This window comes from Pelodiscus sinensis, chromosome 3, assembly GCF_049634645.1.
Source record: "Pelodiscus sinensis isolate JC-2024 chromosome 3, ASM4963464v1, whole genome shotgun sequence".
NCBI classification, from domain to species: domain Eukaryota; kingdom Metazoa; phylum Chordata; order Testudines; family Trionychidae; genus Pelodiscus; species Pelodiscus sinensis.
This window is the reverse complement of record NC_134713.1, coordinates 114856324-114882481: the sequence shown is the minus strand read 5'-3', so window position 1 is coordinate 114882481 and position 26158 is coordinate 114856324. Positions and strand designations below refer to the sequence as shown.

The 26158-nt window shown below is 39.5% G+C and overlaps 1 protein-coding gene across 4 annotated transcripts in view; it reads left to right on the top strand.

Moving 5' to 3' along the window:
* PRKN (parkin RBR E3 ubiquitin protein ligase) overlaps positions 1 to 26158 on the top strand; it is a 1191290-nt gene that overhangs the window by 600690 nt on the left and 564442 nt on the right. For all 4 annotated transcript variants that reach the window (XM_075924581.1, XM_075924580.1, XM_075924579.1 and 1 more), the window contains one exon: positions 16390 to 16505. In XM_075924581.1, the coding sequence (XP_075780696.1) occupies positions 16390 to 16505 (116 nt within the window). The remainder of the gene's footprint in view (positions 1 to 16389; positions 16506 to 26158) is intronic.

Genomic DNA, 26158 nt, shown 5'->3' with positions numbered 1-26158 from the left:
CATTGTTGGCACATGATGGCATATATTACGTTGGTGGATGTGCAGGAGAATGTACCAGTGACAGTGTGGCTGATCTGGTTAGGTCCTGTGATGGTGTTGCTGGTGTATATATGTGGGCAGAGTTGGCACCGAGGTTTGTTGCAAGGATTGGTTCCTGAGTTCGAGTTATTATGGTGCGGTGTGTAGTTGCTGGTGATTGGATCCACCTGGTCATCTCCAGCCTGATCCTGGCCTGCATATTTATTCCTGCCTCTGGAAATTTCCACTACATGCATCTGACGAAGTGGGTCTTTGCCCACGAAAGCTTATGCTCCTACACTTCAGTTAGTCTATAAGGTGCCACAGGACTCCTCGTCGCTTTTGCAGATTCAGACTAACACAGCTACCCCTCTGATACTATGAAAGAGTGGACAGTTGAAATGTTTCAGGGAATTTCAACACCAGATGGCCAGGATTTTGCTGTAAACTGTAAAAGGCTTCATGAGAATTATATAGAATTGACCATGGAGTTGTTGTATATTATAAGGAGTATATGCACAGAGCTAAAACTTACTGAAGGAGTAATATAGAGTTTGGTTGACTGTTCCTGAAAGTTACCATGGTGGACTTTTCATTAATCAGAAGATGAAACTACATAAGGAAAATTATTACATGGATTATATTGTATCTCTAGCTCTGAAATGTGCTATTTCTCTTTCTTTTCCATTTTAGGTTACTTCTATAATTATTTTCAGATTCAGATCACTGTCTTTGCCCCGAAGTGCTTGTTAGTGTGATTAAAAAAGAAACAAACCTATAATCTCAAGCAATTTTTCCTGCCAAAAGAGGCACAGATTGAGGATCTAATGTCAAATATTATAGGAGTTACCCTCCCTCTTTGACCCACTTTGGTAACTTAAATTGGCATAAAAATTCAAATCTGATTGCCAGAGCAAATTAAGCTTTGAGTATGGGTTTGATTCTCTACAGGAAACACTTGATAACAAATTTAAACAGTTGGATTCTACTTTTAAAGAGGCTGATGGGAAAGTGTAAGTTCTAGAAATCAGCACTGATGTTAAGGATAAGATGATTATGATGCATTTTAAGTAGCTTTACTAATACTGAAACTTCATTTGTGGCTCAGCTAATTCAAACTATGCTTCCAATATCAAAAAAGATAAAAATTTACTTCATAAGTAGTTTAACCTTAACCTGTTGACTAAGTTTAACAGTTCAGTTTGGTGATGGCAGACTTGGCTAGATAATTTCATTTATTAACAATTGATATGTCAGTTCAACAGAATGACTAGAACTGATCTTTATAGAAAACTTCATTCTACATGAAATTTTGATGAAGTAGATTAAAATTCACACTTTTTTCAGGTCAGTTCCAAATAAGGGTTAACTTTTTAGGGCATTTTCACTAAAAGTCAAACTTATTCTCATTATGAAGTCAACATTTAGGGTGTGTCTACATAGCAGGACTTAATTCAAAATAAGCTATGCAAATTGAGCTTTGTCAATTGCATAGCTTATTTCAAAATTGGGAGCATCTACTCAGCACTTATTTTGAAATAGAGCACTCTTCCTCTGACTTCCCTTATTCCTCATACAATGCGGGTTACAGGAGTCAGAGTAAGAAGTCCTCCTGCTTGACAGTATTTTGACATTGTTTTGGAATACCTGCCTGCTGTGTAGATGTGGACTAAGTTATTTTGAAATAACGCCAGTTATTTCAAAATATTGTTGCTGTGTAGATGTACCCTTACTTACAATTACTCACAGCTGAGATATGTAGATACTCTGTCTGCTTAGGAAAATAACTGCTGTGTTTCAGATACCATTAAGGGGTTATTATAGAGGCAGATGTTGACTTTTCATTGGAACCACTGTACAAGATTAACTTCACAGTTGTTAGATTTCACAATGGAAAAATAGAAATGTGAGAAATGAACTGGACCATACTAAAAATAAAATGCATGTAAACAGTATTTCTTATGGAAATATCATACTCTGGGGACTGAAATAATTATTACTGTGAAATGACTGCACAAATGGTGCCATAGTTATGTCAGAGAAAAGAAACTGCTCCCCCCCCCCCCAGTAAAAAAGTTTGGCCAGGCCGCTCTTGTTCTGCAGTACTCCTTGAGAGAAACCGGCCGCACCCATCCTGCATACCATTGCCTTTAGAAAAAGGAAAGGTGTGAAAAGGGGAAAATAGCCTCAGACTCTCCCACCCGTCACCTTGGCGTGAGAACTGCGGGGCTTACCTGGTCGCATGAAACCTGCACAGTTTCGGCCCAACCCCTGGGACACAGACCCCCCACTTGGTGACCATTGGGCCATATATGGTAATATACAAGCGCGGGAAAGCGATGTGCAGATTTGGGGATAAATACCCATGGCACAGTTTGCTCTAGGAGGTCTTCGCAACACACGTACCACTGTGCGTGTGCCTTCTCGTATACTTCAAAGCGCTGCCGGCCTGATCAACCGACCAGCCACCTCCCCCGACTCTTGGGCGTAACCAAGGCCTTCGCAACCAAACCGATATCTGTGAAATGTTCTGTGTGCTGTGTAAGTTGGTATGTATGATTTGATTTTTTCCTGTTGTATAAGCTTAGTGTTGTAGTTGTTTTTGGGTAGTACAAAAGAGTTTGTAGTTATCACTGTTATTTAATTACTGTAGCTGGATATTTTAAGATTAGAGACTATTCCCCTTGCCATTCCCATCCCTATATCTCTGACACGTTTTACTAGAAGCCATAGAATAAATATAATAAATACTGTAAATTCATTATTAACACGGTCTATTAAAAATCTTAGAATAAATACTATAAATTCACCTCTGTCATAAATAAATATTTTTTATTTGATAAAACTGTCCACCTGGCTCTGTCCTTCCCCCCTTGGGTATTCATTATCGGACCTGTGATTCTCGCGACAAGTTATTGCTGAGAACCAAAAGAAAGATTTCTTGTGATTCCCTTTGATGGACAAGGCAAGTGACAAATGTACCTATAGAGATGAGAAGATTGGTTTAGCACATACTGTGTTCCTGAGTGGTTAAAACAGTAATGTCTGGATAGTAGCAGTTGAGAAATTCACAGAGCTGTTGCATTCTTATTTTAAGCCTGGTTCTCCCAATCGAGAGGGAAAGAGTAATACAGAATTAAAATGTACTGTATTTCTAAGTCAAGAAGGTCCTATGAAAATATGTTATCTATAGAAGACAGATGTTGTAATTTCCACTTTGTGTATTAAACATTCCATAGGTTAAAGAGAAAAAAGTGGTACCAATTATTATTTGAATCTTAATTGTATCTTCTGTGTTTAGATTACCGTACAATTTATTAACTCTAAAGGAATGATTGTGTTTGTAATAGACAATAGATATGCATGCTGAATGCACACTTTAAAAAAGATGTTATAAATAACTGATTATCACATAATGTAGTGACAATTCCTTCAGAAATAGGTTGTGAATGAGGTTAGTTTGAACATTAATAACCTTGGCAATACCAGATGAGGTTGCTGATTAAGAATGAAGTGTTTAACACAGCTGTGTCTGTCATATTTTTAATCATCTATATTTGGCCAAGAGGTGACTTATAGAAAAGTTTTCCTTAAGCAAAGGTAATTGGTACATAAAATATTACGCACTGATACTAATAAACACATTTTGTGCTCAGCATTACAGATGCTATATGCAATACCACCTATAATTGGGATTACCTGCCACGTTTCATTATAAAACCCCATTTTCAGTAGTTTATGACTTTGCCAAACTTCAGCGATTTGGACTGAAATTTTCCATGGCAGATGTGACATGTCTGCTTCAGGTTGAAATTCCCTTGAAAATTTCAGCTTAAACAGGTCAGCAGTTTCTGATAATGAAGTTAGGGAAATATAAATGCTGTTTTGCACAATTTAAAAAACCCCATAGAACTGTTTATCTGAAATTATCACCTCCATGCTTTGGAGAAGGAACTTGAAATTTGATTGTAGGGTGGGGCTCGTTGCCATGCCAGGAATGTTGTTATCCCTGGAATATCTGCCCAAATGTGGCAGAGTTGTATACCTCTGAAAATCTCAGTTCTCTAACACTCAGTAGAGACCTGCTAGAGTTTGGCAGCTGAAATCTCTGAAGAGTCTGCCTGCGCTGATCAAGTTCCGTCCCCTCACAGCTCCTCTTCACTGACTAGACTGTATATGTACACTCCCTGTGGAGTTAAGCAAGCGTGTTCCAGCCCAGTGCTGCAGGGGCTCATCAGGATTTTTGCTACAATTGTTCCTCACATTTGATATGGGTACTAATAGTAATAGATATGTAGCCGTGTTAGTCTGGTCCAGCTGAAACAAAAAAACAGGACTATGTAGCACTTTAAAGACTAACTGTGATACCTGGCAACAGAACTGAGAGCTGGGAGACTGTCTCCTATATTCTTACTGCTCCCTGTGCTGGCACCTAGGCAGTGTGGAACAGAAGAAGAGGCTGGTGCCAGCATAATGCAGAGGCATGAGAAGATGGGCTTGGTGGCAAAGGGGGAAACGGAGGCAAAAAGTGTGGAGCAGATTTGGGCAAAGAGCCGAGAAAGGGATGTGTGGGTGGGGAATGGGATGGATGGGTTGGTGGTGGTGGGACTGGGTCTGGACCGGGATGAAAGTGGTTGGTGAAGGCAGGTACTGGAACAATGACAATGACAGGCTAGAGTAGCCAGAATCATAAGGAGTCTGGCTTATGGGGGATAGGGATGTAAAAGGTTAACTGGTTAACTGGTAAGGGCTGGAGCAGTCCACGGTTACCTTTTTATAATGACTTTATACATCCCTCATGGGAAGAAGGGTCTGTAACTACTTGAACAGAAACTCCTCACAACCCTGAATAGCACCCAGGAGTCCTGAGTCTCAGCATTTCTTCGTTGGATTTCATAGCTGTGAAATCCACTTGCAAAGCGTGTGCTTAATCTCCCTCTAGTGCTGGCTCATGTAGAAGATGGCAGTCTACTACTGCTGTCACCTCCTTGCTTAGCTCAAATGACAGTTTTTCCAGAAAAATGCTGCAGTGTAGACGTATCCTTAGTGATATAATATTGAAACATCACAGTGGTTTTGATGTATTTAACAGAATAAGTGGTATTATAACAGAAATCATAGAAACATAATGTGCAACAGCAGAGTTCACAAGACCAGCTATCCCATTGCTGCAGATGTGCTCCCCATCTTGCCAGGTTACTAAGTCTCCATGTGCATAAACCCTTAAAGAAAAAACAAAACCTAGTTTGTGGGGAGAAGATACCATTAATATATCTGTAGAGTAAATGAAATATTTTCTAGCCAAGTTGCATACATTTTTTCAGGAAAAACAGCTCTTGCACAAGAGGGGATTTTTGCGCAAAAAGGAGCCATCTACAAAGCTCCTTTTTACGCAAAAGCCTCTTGTGCAAAAATGGCCCCTAATTAATTATGCAAATGAAGTGCAGCAATATGCTAATCCATGCTTCATTTGCATAGGCTTTTGTGCAAGAGAGGTGCAGCGTAGACGTAGCATTACTGTGCAGCAGGAAGGCGCACCTGGCAACCTTGTCAAATATAGGCCAGTATATTGTGTATTCACACTTCAGCTTACTATGCACGCAGTCTCCAACAACTCTTAAACATCTGAATAGAAAATTTCATTATTTAATGGAAAAGGAAGTAATGGCAAACTTGGATACAGTGTTATAACTTCCTTCCCTTTACTAGGCACTCCCCTCAAAAATATAATTTAAAGGAGTGTTTTAATTCTTCCTGTCCCTCCTGTAAAGGTCAAAGTTGAATATATTAACTGAGACCAAGCATACACTATCTTGACAGCCTTGATGAAGAATTGGCAAAGGAGACTCAGCCTAAAGAGCTTTTATCAAGAATAGCAGGCCTTTCTTCTTCTTAGCCCAAGGCATTCTGAGAAGGGCAGTGGGTTCAGATAGTCACTGCTCAGACAGGAAGCAGATTTTGGAGAGAGATTCATATTTCTTTAATATTTTTATTCCTCTTTTGTCTGTTGTCAAATTAAATGCATTTTGTACTTCATAAGGGCATTTAAACTGAGTAACTCATCTCCTTATTGCCATTCTCGTGGCCAAAGAATGTTTTAGCTTTGATGATAATTAAGCTGAATTCTAAGCTGTCTATTCACAAGACTTATTATACGATATTTCATGTCTTCTGGGTCATCAGTTTTTTCCCCCTGAACCTCATAAAGGCATCAGTTTCAAAGTTTTTATTTCTGACAGCTTATGTGAACTGAAATACAATACAATACAATCTTGTTCACTTCACATCCTGTAGCGGAGACCCTATGGATCTGATACTTTAAGAGTGGGGGCTCTTCTCAGTGGAAATTTTTATGAAATATGTTTGTAATATATACCACATTCTTTTTGTTTCATTCCTACTGATTATTCTATTCTGTAGGTAGCTGATGGCCTTCTGGGTTGTTGGTTTTTTTTATAACTCTCTTACAAACTGGAAAATATAATTAAATTAGCTCTTGATCCAAGGTTTAAGAATCTGAAGTGCCAGCCAAAATCTGAGAGGGACAAGGTGTGGAGCATGCTTTTGGAAGACTAAGGAGCAACACTTCAATGCACAAACTACAGAACCTGAACCAACGAAAAAGAAAAGCAGTAGCGTTTGACTCAAATGATGAAAAGGAAAATGTCAGTTTGCTTTCTTTGGATCATAATCAAGCAGAACCCATCATCAGCATGGATGCATGTCCTTTGGAATGCTGGAATAGGATGCCATTTTATCACATGATGACTGATGTGTAATAATCAATAGGAAAATAATATATTCAACAATTTTAAAAAAATAAGGACCTAAAAGCAGAGGAAAAATTAAGTTAACCAAATAAAATCAAAACTGTAAAAACCTCTTCTAACTGGTACATTTCCTCAAAAAAAAAAGTTTGGTTTGTTAGTTTTCTAAGACTACACAAAGAAACAAAATATAATCTTTTTCAAATCATTTTAAGAACACGTGTGATTTATTCTGCTGTGTAAAATCATTGCTGTGTTTTGAAAGCACACTCAGAATCTTGGTTCGGACAAGTTTTGCACAACTTTTGTATATAGTAAATTGGAATCTTATATATCCTTTAAATGTACTTTGTGTAAGACTCTATTAAATCACTGGGGCGGGGTACGTACAATATAAACACAATTACATTGATTTTTCATGGAGAACAGGGTGGGGATTTTCAAGCTCTTCAGTTTTGTTAATGCAGAATTACAGAAAGTCTTTAAGAAGCTCACTGTAAATTCAGGCAGTTTGCATGAATTCCCCCCAGTTTGCAGCTGATGGCACAGTAGAATGATAATTGAAATCTGCACTTACACAGGAAACAGTTACGATACAATACATGAGGAAGAACTATGACACTAGCTTGAAAAATGAATATTTCTTCCAAAACCTGCCTACTTTTCAGGATCTGACATGCGATGATCATAACTCACTGGTTTCCTTTTATCAGTCACTGGGCTGTATCTAGAAGACAGAGAAGTGATTTTATCTTCTATTCATTCATATGAGTGTTTCTCATGTTTGAAGAAGTGTACACTCTCATTTGCCCATGTCCTGTGTAAAAGGTTTCCCCTTTTTTGCAAAACTCCTAAGGACTGATCATTTTTGTTAAATTTTGGTACTTTATGCAATAGACATACGGTTCATAGAGGGTAAATATTAGTAACCATGAACTTTTCCCCCCTGTACCTCTCAAGATATAATCTCATGTGGTTCATGAATGATAGCAGGAGTGAAGAGTGTGAAGAAAATATATTTGAATGGTGCCCATTCTTTTCTATCTTATTAACAAGTTCTGCCAAAGAGTGGCATTTGCAGTGTTAAGGGTGGGTGGGTACATAATTGCCTAGGACGTATGTCTTAAGGCAACATACAATGTTTATACCAGTAAGACAGAAGAATGACCACAAAACTACTCACTTTAGAACATCCATGTAGCACTACATTCATAACACTTTCTCTGTAATTTTTTTCACACACCCACTCTCACTCAGACTTAAGCAAGCAACTAAAATCAAATTATACTTAATCAAGCTGTGCCTAGTACAGCATGGATGCACCAGTGGGGGGAAAATATTATTATTATATCATTGTGATGGGGACTTTATAAATCCTCTGTAAATAGTCCATGGGCGCCCTCTTTATTGAAGGTTCTCAGAAGGGCTCCCCCTGTGAAATTTGCAAGGGCACCATTTCAGGAGGGCAGCCTAGGCAACAGCTATGCTCTGTGGGACGTGCTCAGCTTTTCATCCCATTACGCAGACGCTAAGGCACTGAGAGGAAAGTGATTGCAATTCATGCATTCCTCTCTCACCTGGTGAACAATGTGGACACCATTGTCAATGGCTTTACTGCCATTGGCTTCCCCCAACCAGCAGGCCTCGGACTACAAAAACAGGTTTTTCTTCCATGGTGCTGCAGGTCCTCATGGTAGGGATGTAAGCAAGTAGTTGACTACCCAATAAGCCTGAGCTTATTGCGTATTCAAGTCAACTACTTGCATTTCCTGCCTCCCTCCCCTGCTGCCTCTGTATCAGAAGCAACAACGGTGGGAAAGAGGAGCCGGTGCGGGATGGGGGGGGCCCCCGCAGGGAGCCAGCTTAAAAGCCAGTTCCCTAAGCACCATCTCTGCAGTACCTCTTACCTCTTTCCCTCCCCCCACTTCTGCCTCCATCAGAGGAAGCAGTGTGGGGGGTGGGCACAGGAGGCTGCCACAAAGCAGCCTCTGCCCACAGTGGGCCAGTCTCGCTGCTGGCAAAGGCTGCTCCAGCAGCAGTCCCTGTCTGCAGGGGATCACAGTGGAGACCTTGCACCCTCCCTCCGCAGACAGAGGTAGGTCCCAGACCTTTGCCCAGATCCAGCTCCTACTATGTTTAAACTACAGAGCCGCGTTAGTACCTGAGAAAAGCAGGAATACAGATTTTGAAATAACCACACAGACTTGGTAGTGTGAATGCGCCGCTTATTAATTTGACCTAAGGGGGGGCTATTTCGAAATCACTCCCTACTGTAGACTAAGGCCGGGAGAGCCAGAGTAGGAGGGTGTTTAGTTTTAGACATTGGTTCTCAGTAATGACTGCTTATCTGAAAGATACTTGGGAATTCCATAGCAATCCTCAGGGACTGAACCCAAAAGATCAGACCACCAAATGGTAATGCTTACATTGGAATCCGTGATGAGTTTACATTAAATATCGAGGCTGTGTCTAGACTGGCAAGTTTTTCCGCAAAAGCAAGTGCTTTTGCGGAAAAACTTGACAGCTGTCTACACTGGCCGCTTGAATTTCCGCAAGAACACTGACGATCTCATGTAAGAAATCAGTGCTTCTTCCGCAAATACTATGATGCTCCTGTTCGGGCAAAAGCCCTCTTGCGCAAATGTATTTGCGCAAGAGGGCCAGTGTAGACAGCTCAGGACTGTTTTGCGCAAAAAAGCCCCGATGGCGAAAATGGCGATCGGGGCTTTTTTGCGCAAAAGCGCGTCTAGATTGGCACAGACGCTTTTCCGCAAAAAGTGCTTTTGTGGAAAAGCGTCCGTGCCAATCTAGATGCTCTTTTCTGCAAATGCTTTTAACAGAAAAACTTTTCCGTTAAAAACATTTGCAGAAAATCATGCCAGTCTAGACGTAGCCTGAGTGATTTTTACTCCTGGGCCCCTGTATACAGGGGAAAAGGATGCCAAAAGTCCTAGGTCTGTCAGGTAAAGAGTTCCACCTGGTAGACGAATTTTGGAGAGCTCTGAGCTCTGTTTTAGGTAGTGGTGTATAGATTTCAGGAAGGTGGTCCCTTCCAGTCCATGTTCTGTGAAAGACTGGGGAGGCCCCAGGATGATTTAAAAACAGAAATCCAGGGGAGGGACTGAAAGTTGCTTTTGTTGTAGTTTGTGTTTTGCTTTTGGAACTCTGTTAAAATATCCCTTAGAGAAGATCCAAGACCACTGTTCTGACAGCGTGGAATGAAAGAGGCATTCTGGAGGGGTAGAAGATGTCATGTTGGCTACCTTTATTGTGTGGAACACAGTTTGTTAAATATGGATACCCCAGAATGGGAGAGACAAAAGAGACCACTATAGTATTAGAACAGCTGTTGGCAGAGGTGCTAGATGATAAATGAGTTGCTATGTCAAGCTCCCCCACAAGAGCTGCACATGTAGTAAATTTACTTTTTCACTCTCTGAGTGTATGTGTGTGCACACTATATATTCCCCTTTATGTAAAACAGTTACTTAACATTAACACTCCACATACCAACACACATGGGTATGTGCACTCCAGTCATTTTTAGAAGAATTTAAGGACTTCATTCACAGGACATAATTTAAGTAATGTGTATGCTTTCCGTTTTGTACCTTTCGTTTTTTTGAGGGCTCTCAGGAGGCAATCTTTGTAACGGGGATATTTTCATTATGTTGCTGTTCTAATTTCAACATGGTCATTATAAAGCATTTTTTCTGCAATTTTTATATCCCAATGATAAATGTTTCCTCTGACCTAACATGTAGCATGTAAGTTCTCAACTTCAGAGTGACTTCTCTGTATTTTAAAACAGAATTTTATTTTTATTTTTTTTCATTTTGGTGTGCTCTCTGTGTTTCTTGCTCCTAGTACACTGTATATCTTCCGAAGCCAATTATGTTCTTTATTTTTTTGAAATAATACTTTCAAAATGCCTTTCAGGAGATGTAGTGTTTTGCAAATACAGTTATGAGTGACAGCACACCTTTTCAGGAAGTATTTTAAAGCTATTTTCATAAAATGATGACCTGAAGGGATAGAGAAGTAAGTGACTTTCGCATAATGACAAAGTCAGTCAAATATGGAGCCCAAAATATAACCCAGGATTCTTGACTGCCTATCTTTTGATCTTTTTACATATAATTAGAACAGAATAGCTACCACAGTATTGTAAGAAATAACCAAAAGAAAATAGAATACCTTGTTCTAGTTGGCAGCTAGCTATTAGCTTTATTGGTTTGCCTGACAGTACTAGTTTTACTGCTTGGTTTTTACGACATGTGGCGTTTGTGCCTTTCAAAATATAGTCACTGTTCTGTATTTGCATCTTCCTGTGATTTCCTTCTTAGTCTTGATGTTTTTATCTGTTTGATTGCTGGCATGTATTGGAATATTAATTCTCTATCTCCATCCATTTGATTTTTGGGTGCACACTGAGGCCTACATGAAGTCCATTTTAACAACTGTCATCTACTTATACTCCGCAGGGAGTAGGTTGTAGACTATTCTGTAACCTTCTCTCATAGTCTCGCTGTGTCTTTTTTCATCCAGCTTAAAAATCAAAAGAAAATTCTTTTCTCTCTCAACAGAAAGGAAAAGGAATATCATAGCCAGCAATAGGCATAAATAAACTAAGCATCTGCTTAATGCCGTGAATGGCTCAAGGTCCCCCTATTAATTATTAGTATGTGTTGTGCAGAGGGAGTCCTAAAATATTTCTTCTTGGGGCTCCCAGAGGGCTACTGCTGTCTCTGGGGAATACAAAGGACTTGTAAAGCCATTAAACCTATATACTAGGTTTGGCACACTTTTGTCTGTGAGGGCATATTTTATGATTGTTTGCAGAGCTTGCAATAAAGCAAACAGAGATAAAAATTGTATTAAATTCTGTGCCAAAGAAATAAGGATGCTAAAAAAAAAAGCAAGATTCTATGTCTAAACCCATTTCATGTGTTTTAGAGCTTGCCATTTTTATTGCTCAATATTTCTTTTTGCTTGTGGACACAAAGAAAGTATATTATTGTTGAATGAATCATTTTTATCAAAAGTTTGCTTTCTGTTCTGTAATTTCTGTGCTCTTAATAATGTTAGTATTTTGGAATACTGGCCGATCGATATTCTTTTACTTGTATAAATAGTGATCACAGTATTCCATGGTATTGAGGAAGTGGACTAGTAAAGCAAGCAAAAAAAAAAAAACAAAAAAAAACAAAACCAACAAATTTATATTTAGTAAAAGAAAAATTCCAAATTGTTTCACTAACAAAAAGTCAATAAATAATAGAAAGATTGAAGTAATATATAAAAACGCAGCAAGGTAACTCTTAACACTGACTTCAATGGGCTATTTAATGCTTACAGTTAAGTTTCTTCATGAAGGTGTGTCCACACAGCATCCTAACTTCAAAATAAGATACACAGTTTGAGCTAGGCTAATTGCGTATTTTATTTTGAATCTATTTCGAAATAACTTATTGTGAAACTTGGCGCATCTACACAGCGCCAAATTTCGAAATAACATTGTATTTCGGCACATCCCTTCTCCCTTGTGCAATGAGGCTTACAAAGATGGCGAAATAGCACACCCGTTATTTTGAAAAAATATTTTGAAATAACTTTTGGCTTATGTAGATGTGGGGAAGCCATGTGGTATAGACATACCCTGAGTGCCTTGCTGAATTGGAGTCAGAGAAACATGGAAAAACAGAAAGGCAAAAGCTCATCCAAAAGGGGGCCTGAGAATACTTTCTCCCTAAAGATCAAATGCTGTCCTTATGGAACATAACAGAACCATAATTTACTCCACAGTAACTACTGACTGTATATCAATTTCTATGCATTGAGCGTTTATTGCAAAATCTTTGTAAATAAATATTTGAATATTAATGTAAACCTGCTTTTTCCACTATCCTCTTCCTTGTTTGGTACCTAAATTAAGAAAAATATAGTAACTACTAAAGGTTTTAGACAATGAATCCATATGTACAGCTATTCAGTGCCATGCTTTTTCCACTATCCTCTTCCTTGTTTGGTGCCTAAATTAAGAAAAATATAGTAACTACTAAAGGTTTTAGACAATGAATCCATATGTATATATATATATTCACACACACACCAACTCTCAGTGTAATATTGTTAAATAATGATTGGAATGTATCAAGACTTCTTTACAGTATAACTAAAATAAATGAATTTTAGCACCATTGTTCATCTCAATAGTCCACAAGAAAATGCAGACTCCACCCACTTCAAAAACTGAATACTGCCATTAAGAATAAACTCTCTACTTGTACCAATTGGGTCTGAGACTTGTTCAGATCTATTGATATGCCTTATTTGCTAAGCACATCATGAAACATAATAAAGGTAAGTAATCAGCTTAAATGTTTTCCAGAGCATACTACACAATATTTTTATATAATTTATGTAAAATACCTTTTAAAATGTTATATATTAATGCAAACAAAGACTATTTTTGTGTGCTAGTGTTATATACAACATGCATGAAAATTGGTCACTTATTGTCTTACAAATCTTTTCCTCTCGTGCATAGAACAGGATCATGATCTCTTTTTCATTTAAAAGTTTGAACGCGTATTGGGAATCTCATGGTATTTGAAGTTTTACTTAAAGCCCTAAGTCCTGGAGCCAAGTAATTACAAGAAAATCTCAGCTTTCATTAAAACACATTTGTTTTATTCCTTATGGCTATGCAGAAAGGTTTGAAAACATGCCCCAAATGAACACTGAAGACTAACAAAACAGAAGTAAAAAAACCCCCTTATTTTAAATCTCATGCTTTTGAATGTTTGAGATTAGCAACACATTAAAAATACAAAAAATAATGCTGTATGAAGGCCCTGTACAGCCAGCAGCAGTAAAATCATTTATTCAAGGATGTGGCCCTTATCTTCAATGTAGTGGTTTCATGCCAGCATGTAGAAAAGATCACCGAAAGCTTCAAAATGAAGATTGGTTAACAGCTTTCCTTCTCAGGCCCTGTGGAACTTTCTAATATATGGTTCAAGTTTATCTGCAAGAGCTTTTTCAGGGCTTGTGAAACAAACTCCCACAGGAAGTAAGGCTTGACACTAATCTCATCTTCCTCTTCAAATGTAAAGTGCAGTTTTTCAACCTGCCTTCTCTACCATATACTTCTCACAGTATCCACATTTAAAACCCAAACAACTCCTCATCACACAAAACACTGCACTACTCTCATCAGACACATAAGCCACACTAGCAAATATAGGATTAACAGGGAGCCCCAGGGATCAATTAGTCCAATCTGTGGAAGCAGGAGGGGAGAGGCTAATTGACAATTAGCCCCAGCTGGGGAGAACCAGGCTAGGTGGTTCTGGTAGAGGAAGGATTACAGAGCCAAGGGAGGAGAATGGAGAGAGCAGAGCTGTAATAGGAAGCTACACAGACAAGACCAGAGAGTGCAAACAGGTAATGTAGGAACTAGGTTGGGGAGCACTGAGTGATCATGAGAAACAGACTGTTGCTGCTTATCACGAGGGTCTGTGGTTGGAGCTCAGAACAGAGAGCATGCCCTACCAGGCATTCACAGGAGGGCTGTGTGAGCCCTAGAAGTTAAGGGGCAGGGACTGATGGCCTGCTACTTGGGTATTGAGCATTTGGGTATTTGATTGGACCGTGTAGTTACCCTGGAAGCAGTAGGGTTACCAGATGGTTTCAAAAAAATACTGGACACACTTGATCTCAGATTGGGAGGGGGGGAACTAGCCAGAAGGGGAGCGGTGCTGGCTGGGAGGCAGTCGGGGGAGCTGGGCTAGCTGGGGGAAGGGGAGGGGGACCGGCTGACGGGAAGCAGGGTTGGCTGGGACAGGGTTGGAGGGAGCGGGGCTTGTCAGGGGGTGTGGAGCTGGCTGGGGGGCAGAGTGGGGGGGTAGGGCTGGCACATGCAGATCCCGGGGTGCTGCCTGTCCCGCGCACGGTCTCAGCAAGGCGCACTGGCGAGTACGGCCCTGGGAATTCCATTCAGGCACTGCGCCCTTCCTCTCTACTGTGTACTTGCGAACTGCCTAGCTGGTAGACATGCTCTCACACAGTGTGCGTGTTTGTCTACCAGCCAGGCAGTACGCAACTGTGTACTGATACTCATGATAGTAATAAAACTTATTTAATTGGATAATACCAGACATTTATATATTTGGTATTTTCTCAGTTTGTGTCCTGGAAAGAAAGCTCAAATACTGGACTGACGGTTCAAAACTGGACACCTGGCAACCCTAGGAAGCAGTGAGGCTCTGAGCATCCTGGCTGAGTTGCCAAAAGGAACCAAATACTAGGTGGCTCAAAGAGCAGCCCCCAGGGGACAGTGGACAAAAAGGCTGCTCTGCCAGGACCCATGAGGGGGCTGACCATCCAGTGAGGGATCCCTCTATACTCAAGGTTCCTAGATTTCGGTGTTTTTTTAGTTATGTGCCCTCCCCTTGTCCCTGGGAGTCGCATTCTAATAGTGCTCCCTTGTAACTCCTATCCATCCGGAGCAGAAAATGACTCACTGAGCAGTGTGGGGGGCTTCCGTCTGGCACAGTAACAAGACCAACTGGCACAATCCCCTGAGGAGCCCATGGCAGCTTGTTGTGGACTAGGTTTCCTTCTCCACCCCTCTCTGCTGCCCAGAGCCTTTTGTTTTCCTAGTGTCCAGTGGGTTTAAAATATGAAGGGCTCTGGCTAGCTGGATGTCCAGGACAGGACCAGTGGTCAGAATGTCTCCCTGCATCCTGACTACTTGCAGACATCTTGTGTGCTTTGCCTGCTGCTGCTTTTCCTGGCCAGGCCACCAAGCAGACTGCAGCTCCATGTCCCACTTTGCAAACCCCTGGTAAGCCTATTGTGCCCTGCCCAGGGGAAAAGCCTCAGACCGTCATTCAGCACAATCTTCCTTTTTGGGAGAAGGTAAAAAGATGTAACCCAGTAGATGTTACGTTGCTTAATGGACTGCTGGACGGCACTCCAGTACTGTGCTGATGAGGGTGATATAAAAAGCTATATAGAGTAAATCTAGAATAACTTAACTGAAATATAATGGTTAATGTAAAATGTGTTCTTAGGGAACTGGAGCTTCCTGTTAGAGCTACTGGTAATACTATATTATAAAGGCCACCACTGTCACAGAAATAAAACCAGTCTTCATTTATTTAGAGCCAGGGATTATAAATTGTATCTTTAGTTTTCATGTGACAGTAAATTTTGTGATGAAAATTTGTGGGAGAGCATTAACGTGTTACAGTGCATAGCATCCTACATCATAATGCCCAGACCTGTGTGGTGTTATGTGATACTTTTCCTCTACGGATCCAGAAAATCATACCACGTACCACTAATACTGAACTCATGCAGTGTGGGAGATGGCTTTTATGAGAGTATGTTGCAGAGAATGAATATATGCTTAGCAAAGAGTTTTTTCAGGGAATTCAATTTACATCATTTGTAACGAATGCCCCCCCTCCCCCCTTCACTGCTGGCAGTAGTGATTTTTTTTCTACTGTCTCAAATGTCAATGAGACTAAGATGATAAGAAGACATGGGCTTACAGGTATGTAATCTTCTCTTTATCTCACCTTCACTATTTCAGGAGTTTTATTTTAAATGTGGAGCACACCCAACTTCTGACAGTGAAACATCTGTGGCTCTGAACCTCATTACAACAAACAGCCGGCATATCACGTGTATAACATGCACAGATATTAGGTAAGTACAGAGTATCACAGACACACAATTTCAGTGTTTTAGTGTACTTTTTTTTTCAGTAGTGTTTCTTTTTTCTGTTTTTCTTTTTTGCATTTTTTTCCTTCATTGCCATAATGATAAATTATGGGTTATTTTTTTCTAATTTCGGTTTCCTATTGGATGATATAAATGAGATTCACATTTTGTAGATGCTGTTGAATTCCAGGTGCAAATCTGATCACTTGTTCCCTTAAAGAACTGCTTGACATGGACGAGTTAGAGGCACAAATAATCAGATTACAAGTAATCAACCAGCAATTCATTTTTGGAACATAAATGTTGGGCCAAATTTTTGAGTGCAAGACATGTTTCTGTACAAAGGGAAACAGAGTCTTATGGAGGTCTTCTGCCTTCTCTTTAATGGTTTGTCTAATATAACTAAGCAAAGTTCCTTTTGATGCAAGATTTTACTTACAAACTGGCCAGAGTGTTTGATATTCAATATCATAAATTAGAAAAACACTAACTGTAAGTATGTAGATTAAAAAACAGTTGCTTGTCAGTGATTTTAATACAAACTATCAAATGATTTATAATACACTTGCTAGTAATGTATTTCAAATGTCTGGTGCATCCGATTGAAAATTTGTTTTATTTGTCTTTAATTAACTTTCTGATCTTAAAAAAGTAATGTGATGTGCTCATTAGGGAAGTAAGGTTGCTGATATGATTGCCTTCTGATTATTACATAAGAGTGGCTTGCAAACAAAGGCAGCTGCTAGACATTCTAATTTTTTCTGCGTATTGTCCCATTGCATATGCATCTGTTTATGAGAAATATTGGAAGGACATAACATAACTGATTCCATATACTATTCCCTTTAAATAATTATTATATCTCAGTATTGACTGGTCTCCTGCTTGCAAGAATAGAAATGCACAAGTTTTCAAAATATGCAAAGCCAGGACCCTTATAAGAGATCACAAAGGCTGTATTAACCTGAAGGCTGTATTAACCTATCTCCTAGTAGTTTGTCTAGGACTAAAAAGCAGGGCTGGCCCACAACATTTTGGCACCTGAGGTGGGGAGCTCAAATAACGTCTCCATGCTCCCTCGCTTGGGCCAAAACTTTGAAAGGTCTCAATTCTGCCACATTCCTGTTCTACTTATCTCATGGTACTGCTCTGCTACTTACCCCAATAAAGGAGAACTACATATGCACCAGCAGCACACACCATTTTCTACACTCTGGGTCCTAGTGGTGTCCCCCCCACAGTCTGGCACCTGAGGCGGCCGCCTCATTTCGCCTCATGATAAGGCCAGCCCTGCTAAATAGGGATTTCTATAAATGAATTTCTGGTCGAAGATAATGGGATGGTCTTACCTCATTTCAGATGCAGCACAATATACGCTAGACTTCCGATAATCCGGAACCTATGGGACCTAGGTGGTGCCTGATTATCAGATATGCCGGACTATCTGGAGATACTATAAACTGGTTATATATACTGTATACATTATATACTGTATATAAAGTGTTCTTAACCCTTTTTATTGTACATACTGTATACAGTATACTGTAATGTTTTAGTTTTTTTAAGCCTTTTTTACCCTTTTTGCTCAGTTCAGCTGCTGCCGCTGTTACCTTGTGATTCATTTATTGCTGAAGCTCACTCAGTAGGCTCTTGCCATTTTGATGCCGGACTATCAGGAGTGCCGGACTATTGGATGTCGGACTATTGGAGTTTTACTGTACTACATTAAGCTGTTTTTCAATGCTTCCAGCTTCTACATTGACAGAGTCTGAGTGGTCACTGACAGGAGTTGACTGAAGAATATGAGTATTACTATTGGGCTAAAAGATAAGTGTGCACTGAGAAGAATAGTATGGTGTCCATCACTTCACATATACTTGGGATTTACAAAAATGTCATCTGTTCCCTTTAAAATTAATCTTTCAGGCACTCTGCAATTTATCTTAATGACTTGTCCCAGTGCCACTAATGTCCATAGGTAAAGTTATAATTGTGTGTCCCCTATAAGTCCTATTCAGCCCTCTCCTGTAAAATCTACAAATTAATATCATCAGCAGACTTGGTGGGTTAGTTGTAGGATTTGGGTATAATTTTTCTATCAAATCTGAAGCAAAGGTTTCCTGAATTTTGGCACAGTTAAAACAGAGCTGTTCACCTGAGTTCTTTTCCCCACTTTGTAGCAAAAATCCAAATGAACGGAAGAGTTAAAACTTAGTTTATTGCACTCAGCTAGTTGGATTCTAGTGTCCACAACCAAAATTAGCTGATTAAACTGTAATTTTAAAAGATTTTTAATATTTTAAATTGTAGTGTGTGAGAGGCATGTCTGCACCCATTGTTTTAAAACAGGGCATCAAACAAATGCCGGAGACCTAAGCTTTAAATGTTAAAAAGTAAATCTTTTAGTCCTTTTCCATTGAGACAGATCTCCAAATGTGGACTGTTCATGGGAGACGCCAGGTGAGATGGGGAATAAACAGTTTGGTCAAAGGAGAGAGGAGAATTTTGGCATCCAAATGAAAATTAATCAGTTAAGTGGAAACAATTGTCCAGAGCTAGAGAACAGAATGGAATACAATGTTTATAGAAATGTTTATTGGATTTATCCAGTTGACAAGGAATGATGGGGGTGGGGGAGCATGTCTCCTTGCTGTACTCCCCTGAGTTCCCTCTTAGACTCAGAATCTCGTCCCTGCTAATCTGTTAAGATGTTCACTTGCTTTAGAAGTTTACAGAAAAAGTGATGGTGGTATTCAGGGGGAATATCAGCATACCAGTGTTTTTGGCTGGACAGCAAGAGTGTGTTGGGAAGGGAGCATGGAGAGAGGACATTCCACGCCTTCTGAAGACCTGTTTGACAAGGAACTGCTCACAATCAAGGAAATTTAGTAGACTTGGTGGGAAACCTCGCCTTTCACAGCCTTAATGGTCTCCCTGAGATGCCTCACAAGCATCACCATCCCTATCCCCCATCTACCATATTTGCTTTGCAAGTCATATTGTTCAAAACTTCCTGGAAGCACGTGCAAGGTCCCCAAAGGCTCGAGATGGGCAAATGTATTAATTATCTTTTAAAAGGAGAACAAATGGGATTGAGGGAACTACAAACTAATGAACTCAGTTTGCTGTCAAACTGGAAATCACATGTGTGGAGTTCCACAGGGGTCTGTCCTGATTCCAGTACTACAGGCAGTCCCCGGGTTACGTACAAGATAGGGACTGTAGGTTTGTTCTTAAGTTGAATTTGTATGTAAGTCGGAACTGGTACATATTGTAGGGGAAACTCTAGCCAAACATTTCTCCAGAGCTCAGTTTTATTCTCCCACACCTCACTTCCCTCAGTCTTTTATTCTCAAGCTGAGGTGTCTGCTGAGAAAAGCCGCTCTGCGTCTCCCTGGTCTGCTGGAGGGGGGCGCTAACTTCGCATCTCCCTGGTCTGCTGCGGGGAAGCAGCTAGTGCAGGGTTGCCTCACCCCGTTTGTAAGTAAGGATCTGATGTAAGTCGGATCCATGTAACCCGGGGACTGCCTGTATTTAATATTTTTATGAATGCCTTGAATAATGAAATGAAGTGTGCTTATGGAATTTGCAGATGGTGCCAGGCCAGAGAGGGAATGGGGTTGCAAGCATCCTATAGTACAAGATTAGAACTCAGAATAACTATGACAAATTAGGGAACTGGTCTGTAAGTACTGTACTTAGGAATAAAAAAAATCAAATACACAAGTGCAAAATGGGGAATAACTGGCAAAGCAGCAATATGCCATTGAAGGTTTTAGGGTTTATAATGTATCACAAATAGAGTATGGGCCAAAAACATGATGCAATTGCAAAAGAGGCAAATATGCTAGGGTATGTTATAACAGGAATGTCATATTTAAGAGATGGGAGATAATTGTTCCTTTCTATGTGGCACAAGGGGTGTCAAAACTGTGGTTAGTTTTTGGGTGCCACACTTTAGGACATATTGGAGAAAGTCCACCAAGACAAGAACAGTTTACTTTCAAACGTACTGTGGTTTTGTCAACTATGGCTTTCTTCGTTGTCAGTATATCAAATTGTTGCTTGGACTGATAGAATGCTGAAGGTAGTTGTCCCCCACTATTCCTTAAGGAATAAGTCCTATGAGCTATGCAGGGCAGTCAGTTGTCTAAGTATCAATTGACACAGAATTTGGGTCTCAACAACAGATGCATAAAACCATTGATAAAAACTATCCGAGACACATTTTTGGTGTTCCGCTTACAAGCTGCATAAGAACGTCATCTTACCAAATTGAACGTGTCCTGAATTGTAGTCTGTTGATTCCTTAAGCTTTAGAAAAAGTCCAGATTTAGCACATTTTGCAAAGGACTAAATCTGGACAATGGGAGGCAAGGATCAATGGAGGGCAGATGTAACTACAACCTTCCATACTTTCAAATATTGGGTGGTGGGGATAAATCTTAAGTTTCAGAGTTTCTAATTCTTTCTTTTTTTATTTGCCTTCCAAGAACATTATAGATAACATATATATGCAACCTTAATTCTATCTTAACTAAGATTTTTGGGTGGGACTTCATTAATGATTTTTTGTAGTAGTCACTTGTTTAGTACATAGTTCAGATCTCAGAATTGCTGACCAGTGAACTCTATTTTCATGTTGTATTTTACCATTACATATAGTTATTGCACCACATGCAGAGCACTTGAAGCTCAAAGTAGATTGGCATATACTGTACATGCTTCCTTAACTCAGCATGCAGAGCAAAGCTTATCTTATTTCAAACAGCAGTATACTCTGATATGCAGAAAAAATACAAAGCAGAAGTAATGTTTAAACCCATTGCCAATTTTTAGTCTCAAGCTTGCATTCGGCACACTTTCTGTTTGCTCTGGGTTTATATCTGATATGAATATTTTCATGCAGCTCTGACCGACAGTAAAATACTTCAGAGCCAAAACCTCTTGCAGAGTTATGCTAAATCCATAGGCAGTATTCCATGTAGTGTTATATTTGTCAATGCTTTCGGCTTATCTACAGCAGAGTGAAAGTGTGAGTTGGCAGTCTTTATGCATGCATTTTTCCCCTGTAACATTCAAGGTGATGGGCTGCTATTTTATTTCTTTTGAGGAAGCTCTTAATGGGTTGAACAAACAGCAGAAACTTGAAACAAGCACTGAAACTGGGCAGTCCTCAAGGGACAATCTGCTTTTGTCAACAGTTTCCAGTAGAAATAACATGAAAAGGGTTATGAGTATCCCTGGGTAACTGTAAATCAGGCTCAGAAATAACAATGTTAAGCAGTATAAAAATAAAACGCGCAGAGCAAAAGAGCCTCACGTCATCTTTCACAAACTAGGTAGTATACAATTCCTAAAGGCACCGTTATTTTTAGCATTCAAGGGATGTGCAGGTATAAAAGAGATCTAGGGCTTGCCAATATTTAGTAGAGAGTTTGAATTCCCCAGAAGAAGAGGTATTTGCTGTTATGTTGATCACAGTTTACATTTTTTATTTTACATATACTCATTTCATAACCCTGAAAATGAATATTAAAATGGAAAAAAAATGTTCCCAGATTAGAATTTTGTAAGTAAGCATGGAATTTTATTTGTATGCAATCTGAATACAGTTTCCAGAGTGATCCTGATTTCACTAGTGGTGGTAGTTAAAATTGCAAGTACACAATGTTTTTCCCTTTAAGGATAAGTAGAAAGTAAACCTCTTGTCATAATTCCTTGCAGCCAAATCGTTTCAAGTTGTGTTTGCTTTAGACTTCGCAGGCAGGAAAGGATTGGAAAGGTCAGTATTTGGATTGAAGAACTCAAAGGAAAAGTGATGTAGGAAGTACTATTTGAGATTGAATAGGTATTACTCTCCCTGCATCAAGAATGAACTAATGCTCCTCTGAGAAGCTTTCAACTAGCTACTTCATTTAAAAAGAGGGGGAAAATGCTGAAAAATTATTTCCCTTCTCTAATATTTTTAGTGTTTTCCTCCTTGATTACTTTATTCTAAGGGCTGGATCTGAGAGAGCATGGACCGCACACAGGATTAACATGCAGTGTTTCACAAATCATCAGATGTAGAAAGATCTGTATGCTCTAAAGATACCAACTGTGAAGAATTCTCACTCTCTTGGAACTTACCTGAATATCACAAGGCTAATATGCTTCATAGAAAAGATTGTTTAGAGGTTAAAAAAATGATTTTCCTCTTTCTGAGGATAAACAGTTGTATAGAAATTTATGAAATGTTAATAATAGGGGACAGGTATACAGTCAAATACTATTTTGAAGATTTTGAGACCTGTATTTTTTTTCTAAAATATTTCTTGCAGAATATGTGACAGTGTAAACACGGTTGTTGTCCTGAGAGCGACAGTCAATTCACTAAAGACTCTAATCCACATCTGGGTTCCAAATACCACTCAGAATTCCAGAACATCTGTTTGAAAGATTTTGACTCCTCTATAATAAATACTGAGGCCATTTACATAATTCAGATTCTAAATATGATCTATGTTTAGATTTCAAACACTTCTAAAGTTAAGGAGATTTCAGTTTAAGGTGCTGGTTCAGGACTGTGTTTTTTTATGTTAGAGCAGAATTTTGCCACAGACCTTCTATTCCCTGCTGAGATCAAAACACAACCTGAATCCATTAAAAAAGGTCACTTATGTTGTTTTAAGAAGAGCAAATAGTGCATTCTTCTGTCCTTATAATCATTGCTTTAGTTTCTCTCAAGGTACAGATTTCATTAGAGCCTAAAATTGCCACTAGAACTGACATAAGCCTAGTAGGTTGTCAAATCTATATTTAGGTCTACTTTTTTCAAGTACATTTTTTCCTCTGTGTGGCCTGTTGGTTACTGCAATCTGTCTTAAAACTTTGCATGTTAAATACTTCTTTGCTTAACTTCCTAGAGAAGTTCAAAAGGGGTAAAAGGAATGAAATGTTTTTTTTTTTTTAAGTAAATCTGCTTTCCCTAAGTACTGTGACCAAAAGCAACAAGTCTAATACTTTCCCTTTTAATTCTCCTCTTCAAATTAATGGGATTTTGTAGAAATCAATTAGATAAAATAAATTAATCAAACATCACTCTAACAATTGTTACCAATTAGGTTAGACTGCTAAAATGTGTTCAGTGAAAGCACAAAAGAATACAGGTTATTCAGCCGTAATGTTTATAAACAGATACTGTACTACAAAAACCCAGAACATTGAGACCTTGAAATGTGTACCATGTCCAATTTAATGCCAGTAAGGCTAGATCTACACTATAGGTTTGTTTTTTGTTTTTTCGGAAAAAGCTACGTAAATTGCGCTCCGCAATTTGCGTAGCTTTTTCTTATTGCTTTTCTGGAAGAGGCTTTTCCACCATTTGGCCCTGTCTAGATGGGGCCAAATGGTGGAAAAGCCGCCTCTTTCAGCAGAGCCCTTATTCCTCGTAGAATGAGGTATACCGGGCTCCCTGAAAGAGCGCATTTGGTCTTCCACAAAAAAAGCATTCCCTGGACATGGCAGAGTTTTTTCTGGGATACCAGAGGTATCCCGGAAAACCCCCACAGTGTAGACATATCCTAAGTGACCTCCATTTCTCTGATGGCAAACTCTGTAGGTTTTGGATTAGGGATGTTAAGAAGCAGTTAATAAGACAGTCCCATCCACTAGTTGATAATGGGGTTAGCTCCTGGGGCAGCACAAGCTGTGGCTCTGCTTTTTTAAATGTAGTAAGAGCCTCCAGGGGCTGGGTCCCCACTTACTACATTTAAAAAGCAGAGCTGCCTCTGCCTCCCCTCATCTCTCCTCCCTTCTTCCTGGAAACACTGCTGGGGGAAACTGACTTTTTAGCCGGTTCCCCCCAGCACTGGCTCCTGCTCCCCCTCCTTGCTGTGTACTAAGTAACAGATAAAACGTACCAAATAACACATAATTTATTACAGTGCAAGCTTTGTTATCTGGCATTCATAGGGAATGGGAGTTGCTAATTCATTGAATGTGGCAGATAACAAAGCTTATTGCTCTGTCATTGCCCCCTACTGGCAGATCTGGCTCCCCACAGGCTGAAGGGGAAAGAGGTACCTGCTAATAAAGTCAAGTTGACAGTGCCAGCTGTCAGAAGCCCCACAATAGCTGGCTGGACAGGCAGGAGTCACGTATATGCGCCTGAAGATGCAGTGGTATTGTGGCAGGGAGCAATGCTGGCTAACGAAGTTTTCTGGTTAACAAGAGTGCTGGAAAACAAAACTTTCACAGAAGTGTAATATTCACCAGGTGCAGGAGTATCTGTATGAAAGTTGTTAGCTATTTGGATCTATCATATGTAAGATTTAGTGATCATGGATTTTAAACTTTTGTGACAATATTCATCAGCATGACTAGCAGTTTTACCTGGAGTTGCTTTCGTCCATAAGTCAATTTGTTTGTTTTTTTTAATGAAAGGAAAATGTACTTGTTTTCTTTAAATTCTTCCATTTTCCAAAAATAGTGTTATTTTTACGAAGTTATTTTTTATTTCTATAAAAAAGGAATTGTTAAGTTTTTCCATTTTAATATTTTTAATAATTTTAAATGAGAATTCTATCAAGTGTATTTTTTTTCTTCATCTCTATAAACTCTTATTATTTGCTATGTTTTAACAAAAAAGGACTGTAGTCAATTTGGTTTCCAAAAATGTTTTCCTCTAGATCTCAAACCTTAAGCATTTACTTGTGCCAAAATAGGGCACTGCTCTAACTTTCTCTATTTTAACTCTTTTCTATAAGGTTTATTGAGAAGCAATTCTATTCCAGGTTCATCCTATTTTTCTGGCTCATCTTGGATCAGTCTTTCAACATTTGCTCATTTATGTCCATTTTGGGGACTACACTTCCTTTGGTGATTCTGTCACTTTTCTGTTTGGTTTTATGAGAAACAATCCCATTCTAGCCACATCCTGTTTTCCTGGCAAAGTCAAGCCCTTACATTGCTTTAAGTTATTAGAGGAAACTGTATATTGAATTTGGTAGTCCTACCTCTGACTGTTTAGGAGGAGTTCTTGATCAGAAAGACAGGCAACTCTCTAAAATGTTTAGTAGATTGTGTGTCTAGGATTGTATGTAACCTCTCTGTGACACAGATGTGTTTTGATGCCTGGAAGTTGAACTTACTCTATTGAAAATGTGCTTAGGGCAATGGTTCTCAAACTGGTCCAATAACCACCTGTGGCCTGCGAGTCCATTCAGGTGTTCCGCAGATAGTTCCCTCTAAGACAGGGATGGGCAATAATTTTTTTAAAGGGGGGGTTGAGGGGGAAATCTCGCTCCCCTGGGGTTCAGAGCCCCCAGAAGGGTTCGAGGCCGGAGGTCAAATCAGTGAGGCAGGAAAGAAACTTAGAAGAGAAAACTTTATGATGCATGCATGCAGGCTGTCACTTCCAAGAGTGAAGCAGCAGCCCTGACAGACAGATTCAGGTATCCTATATACAGAATGCTCAGACAGTTCAGTTGTGGATTGTTCTTCTTTAACATATCAAAGTCTCAGCAGAAGTACTCTGAGACTTCTGTTCACCCCAGGAGTGCTAGAAGTAAGTTTTTACAGTACACAAAGCCACATGAGAACTTGAGTGGAGGAGTCTACAAGGCAAACTGTGACAAAGATAAGGGTTTACATGA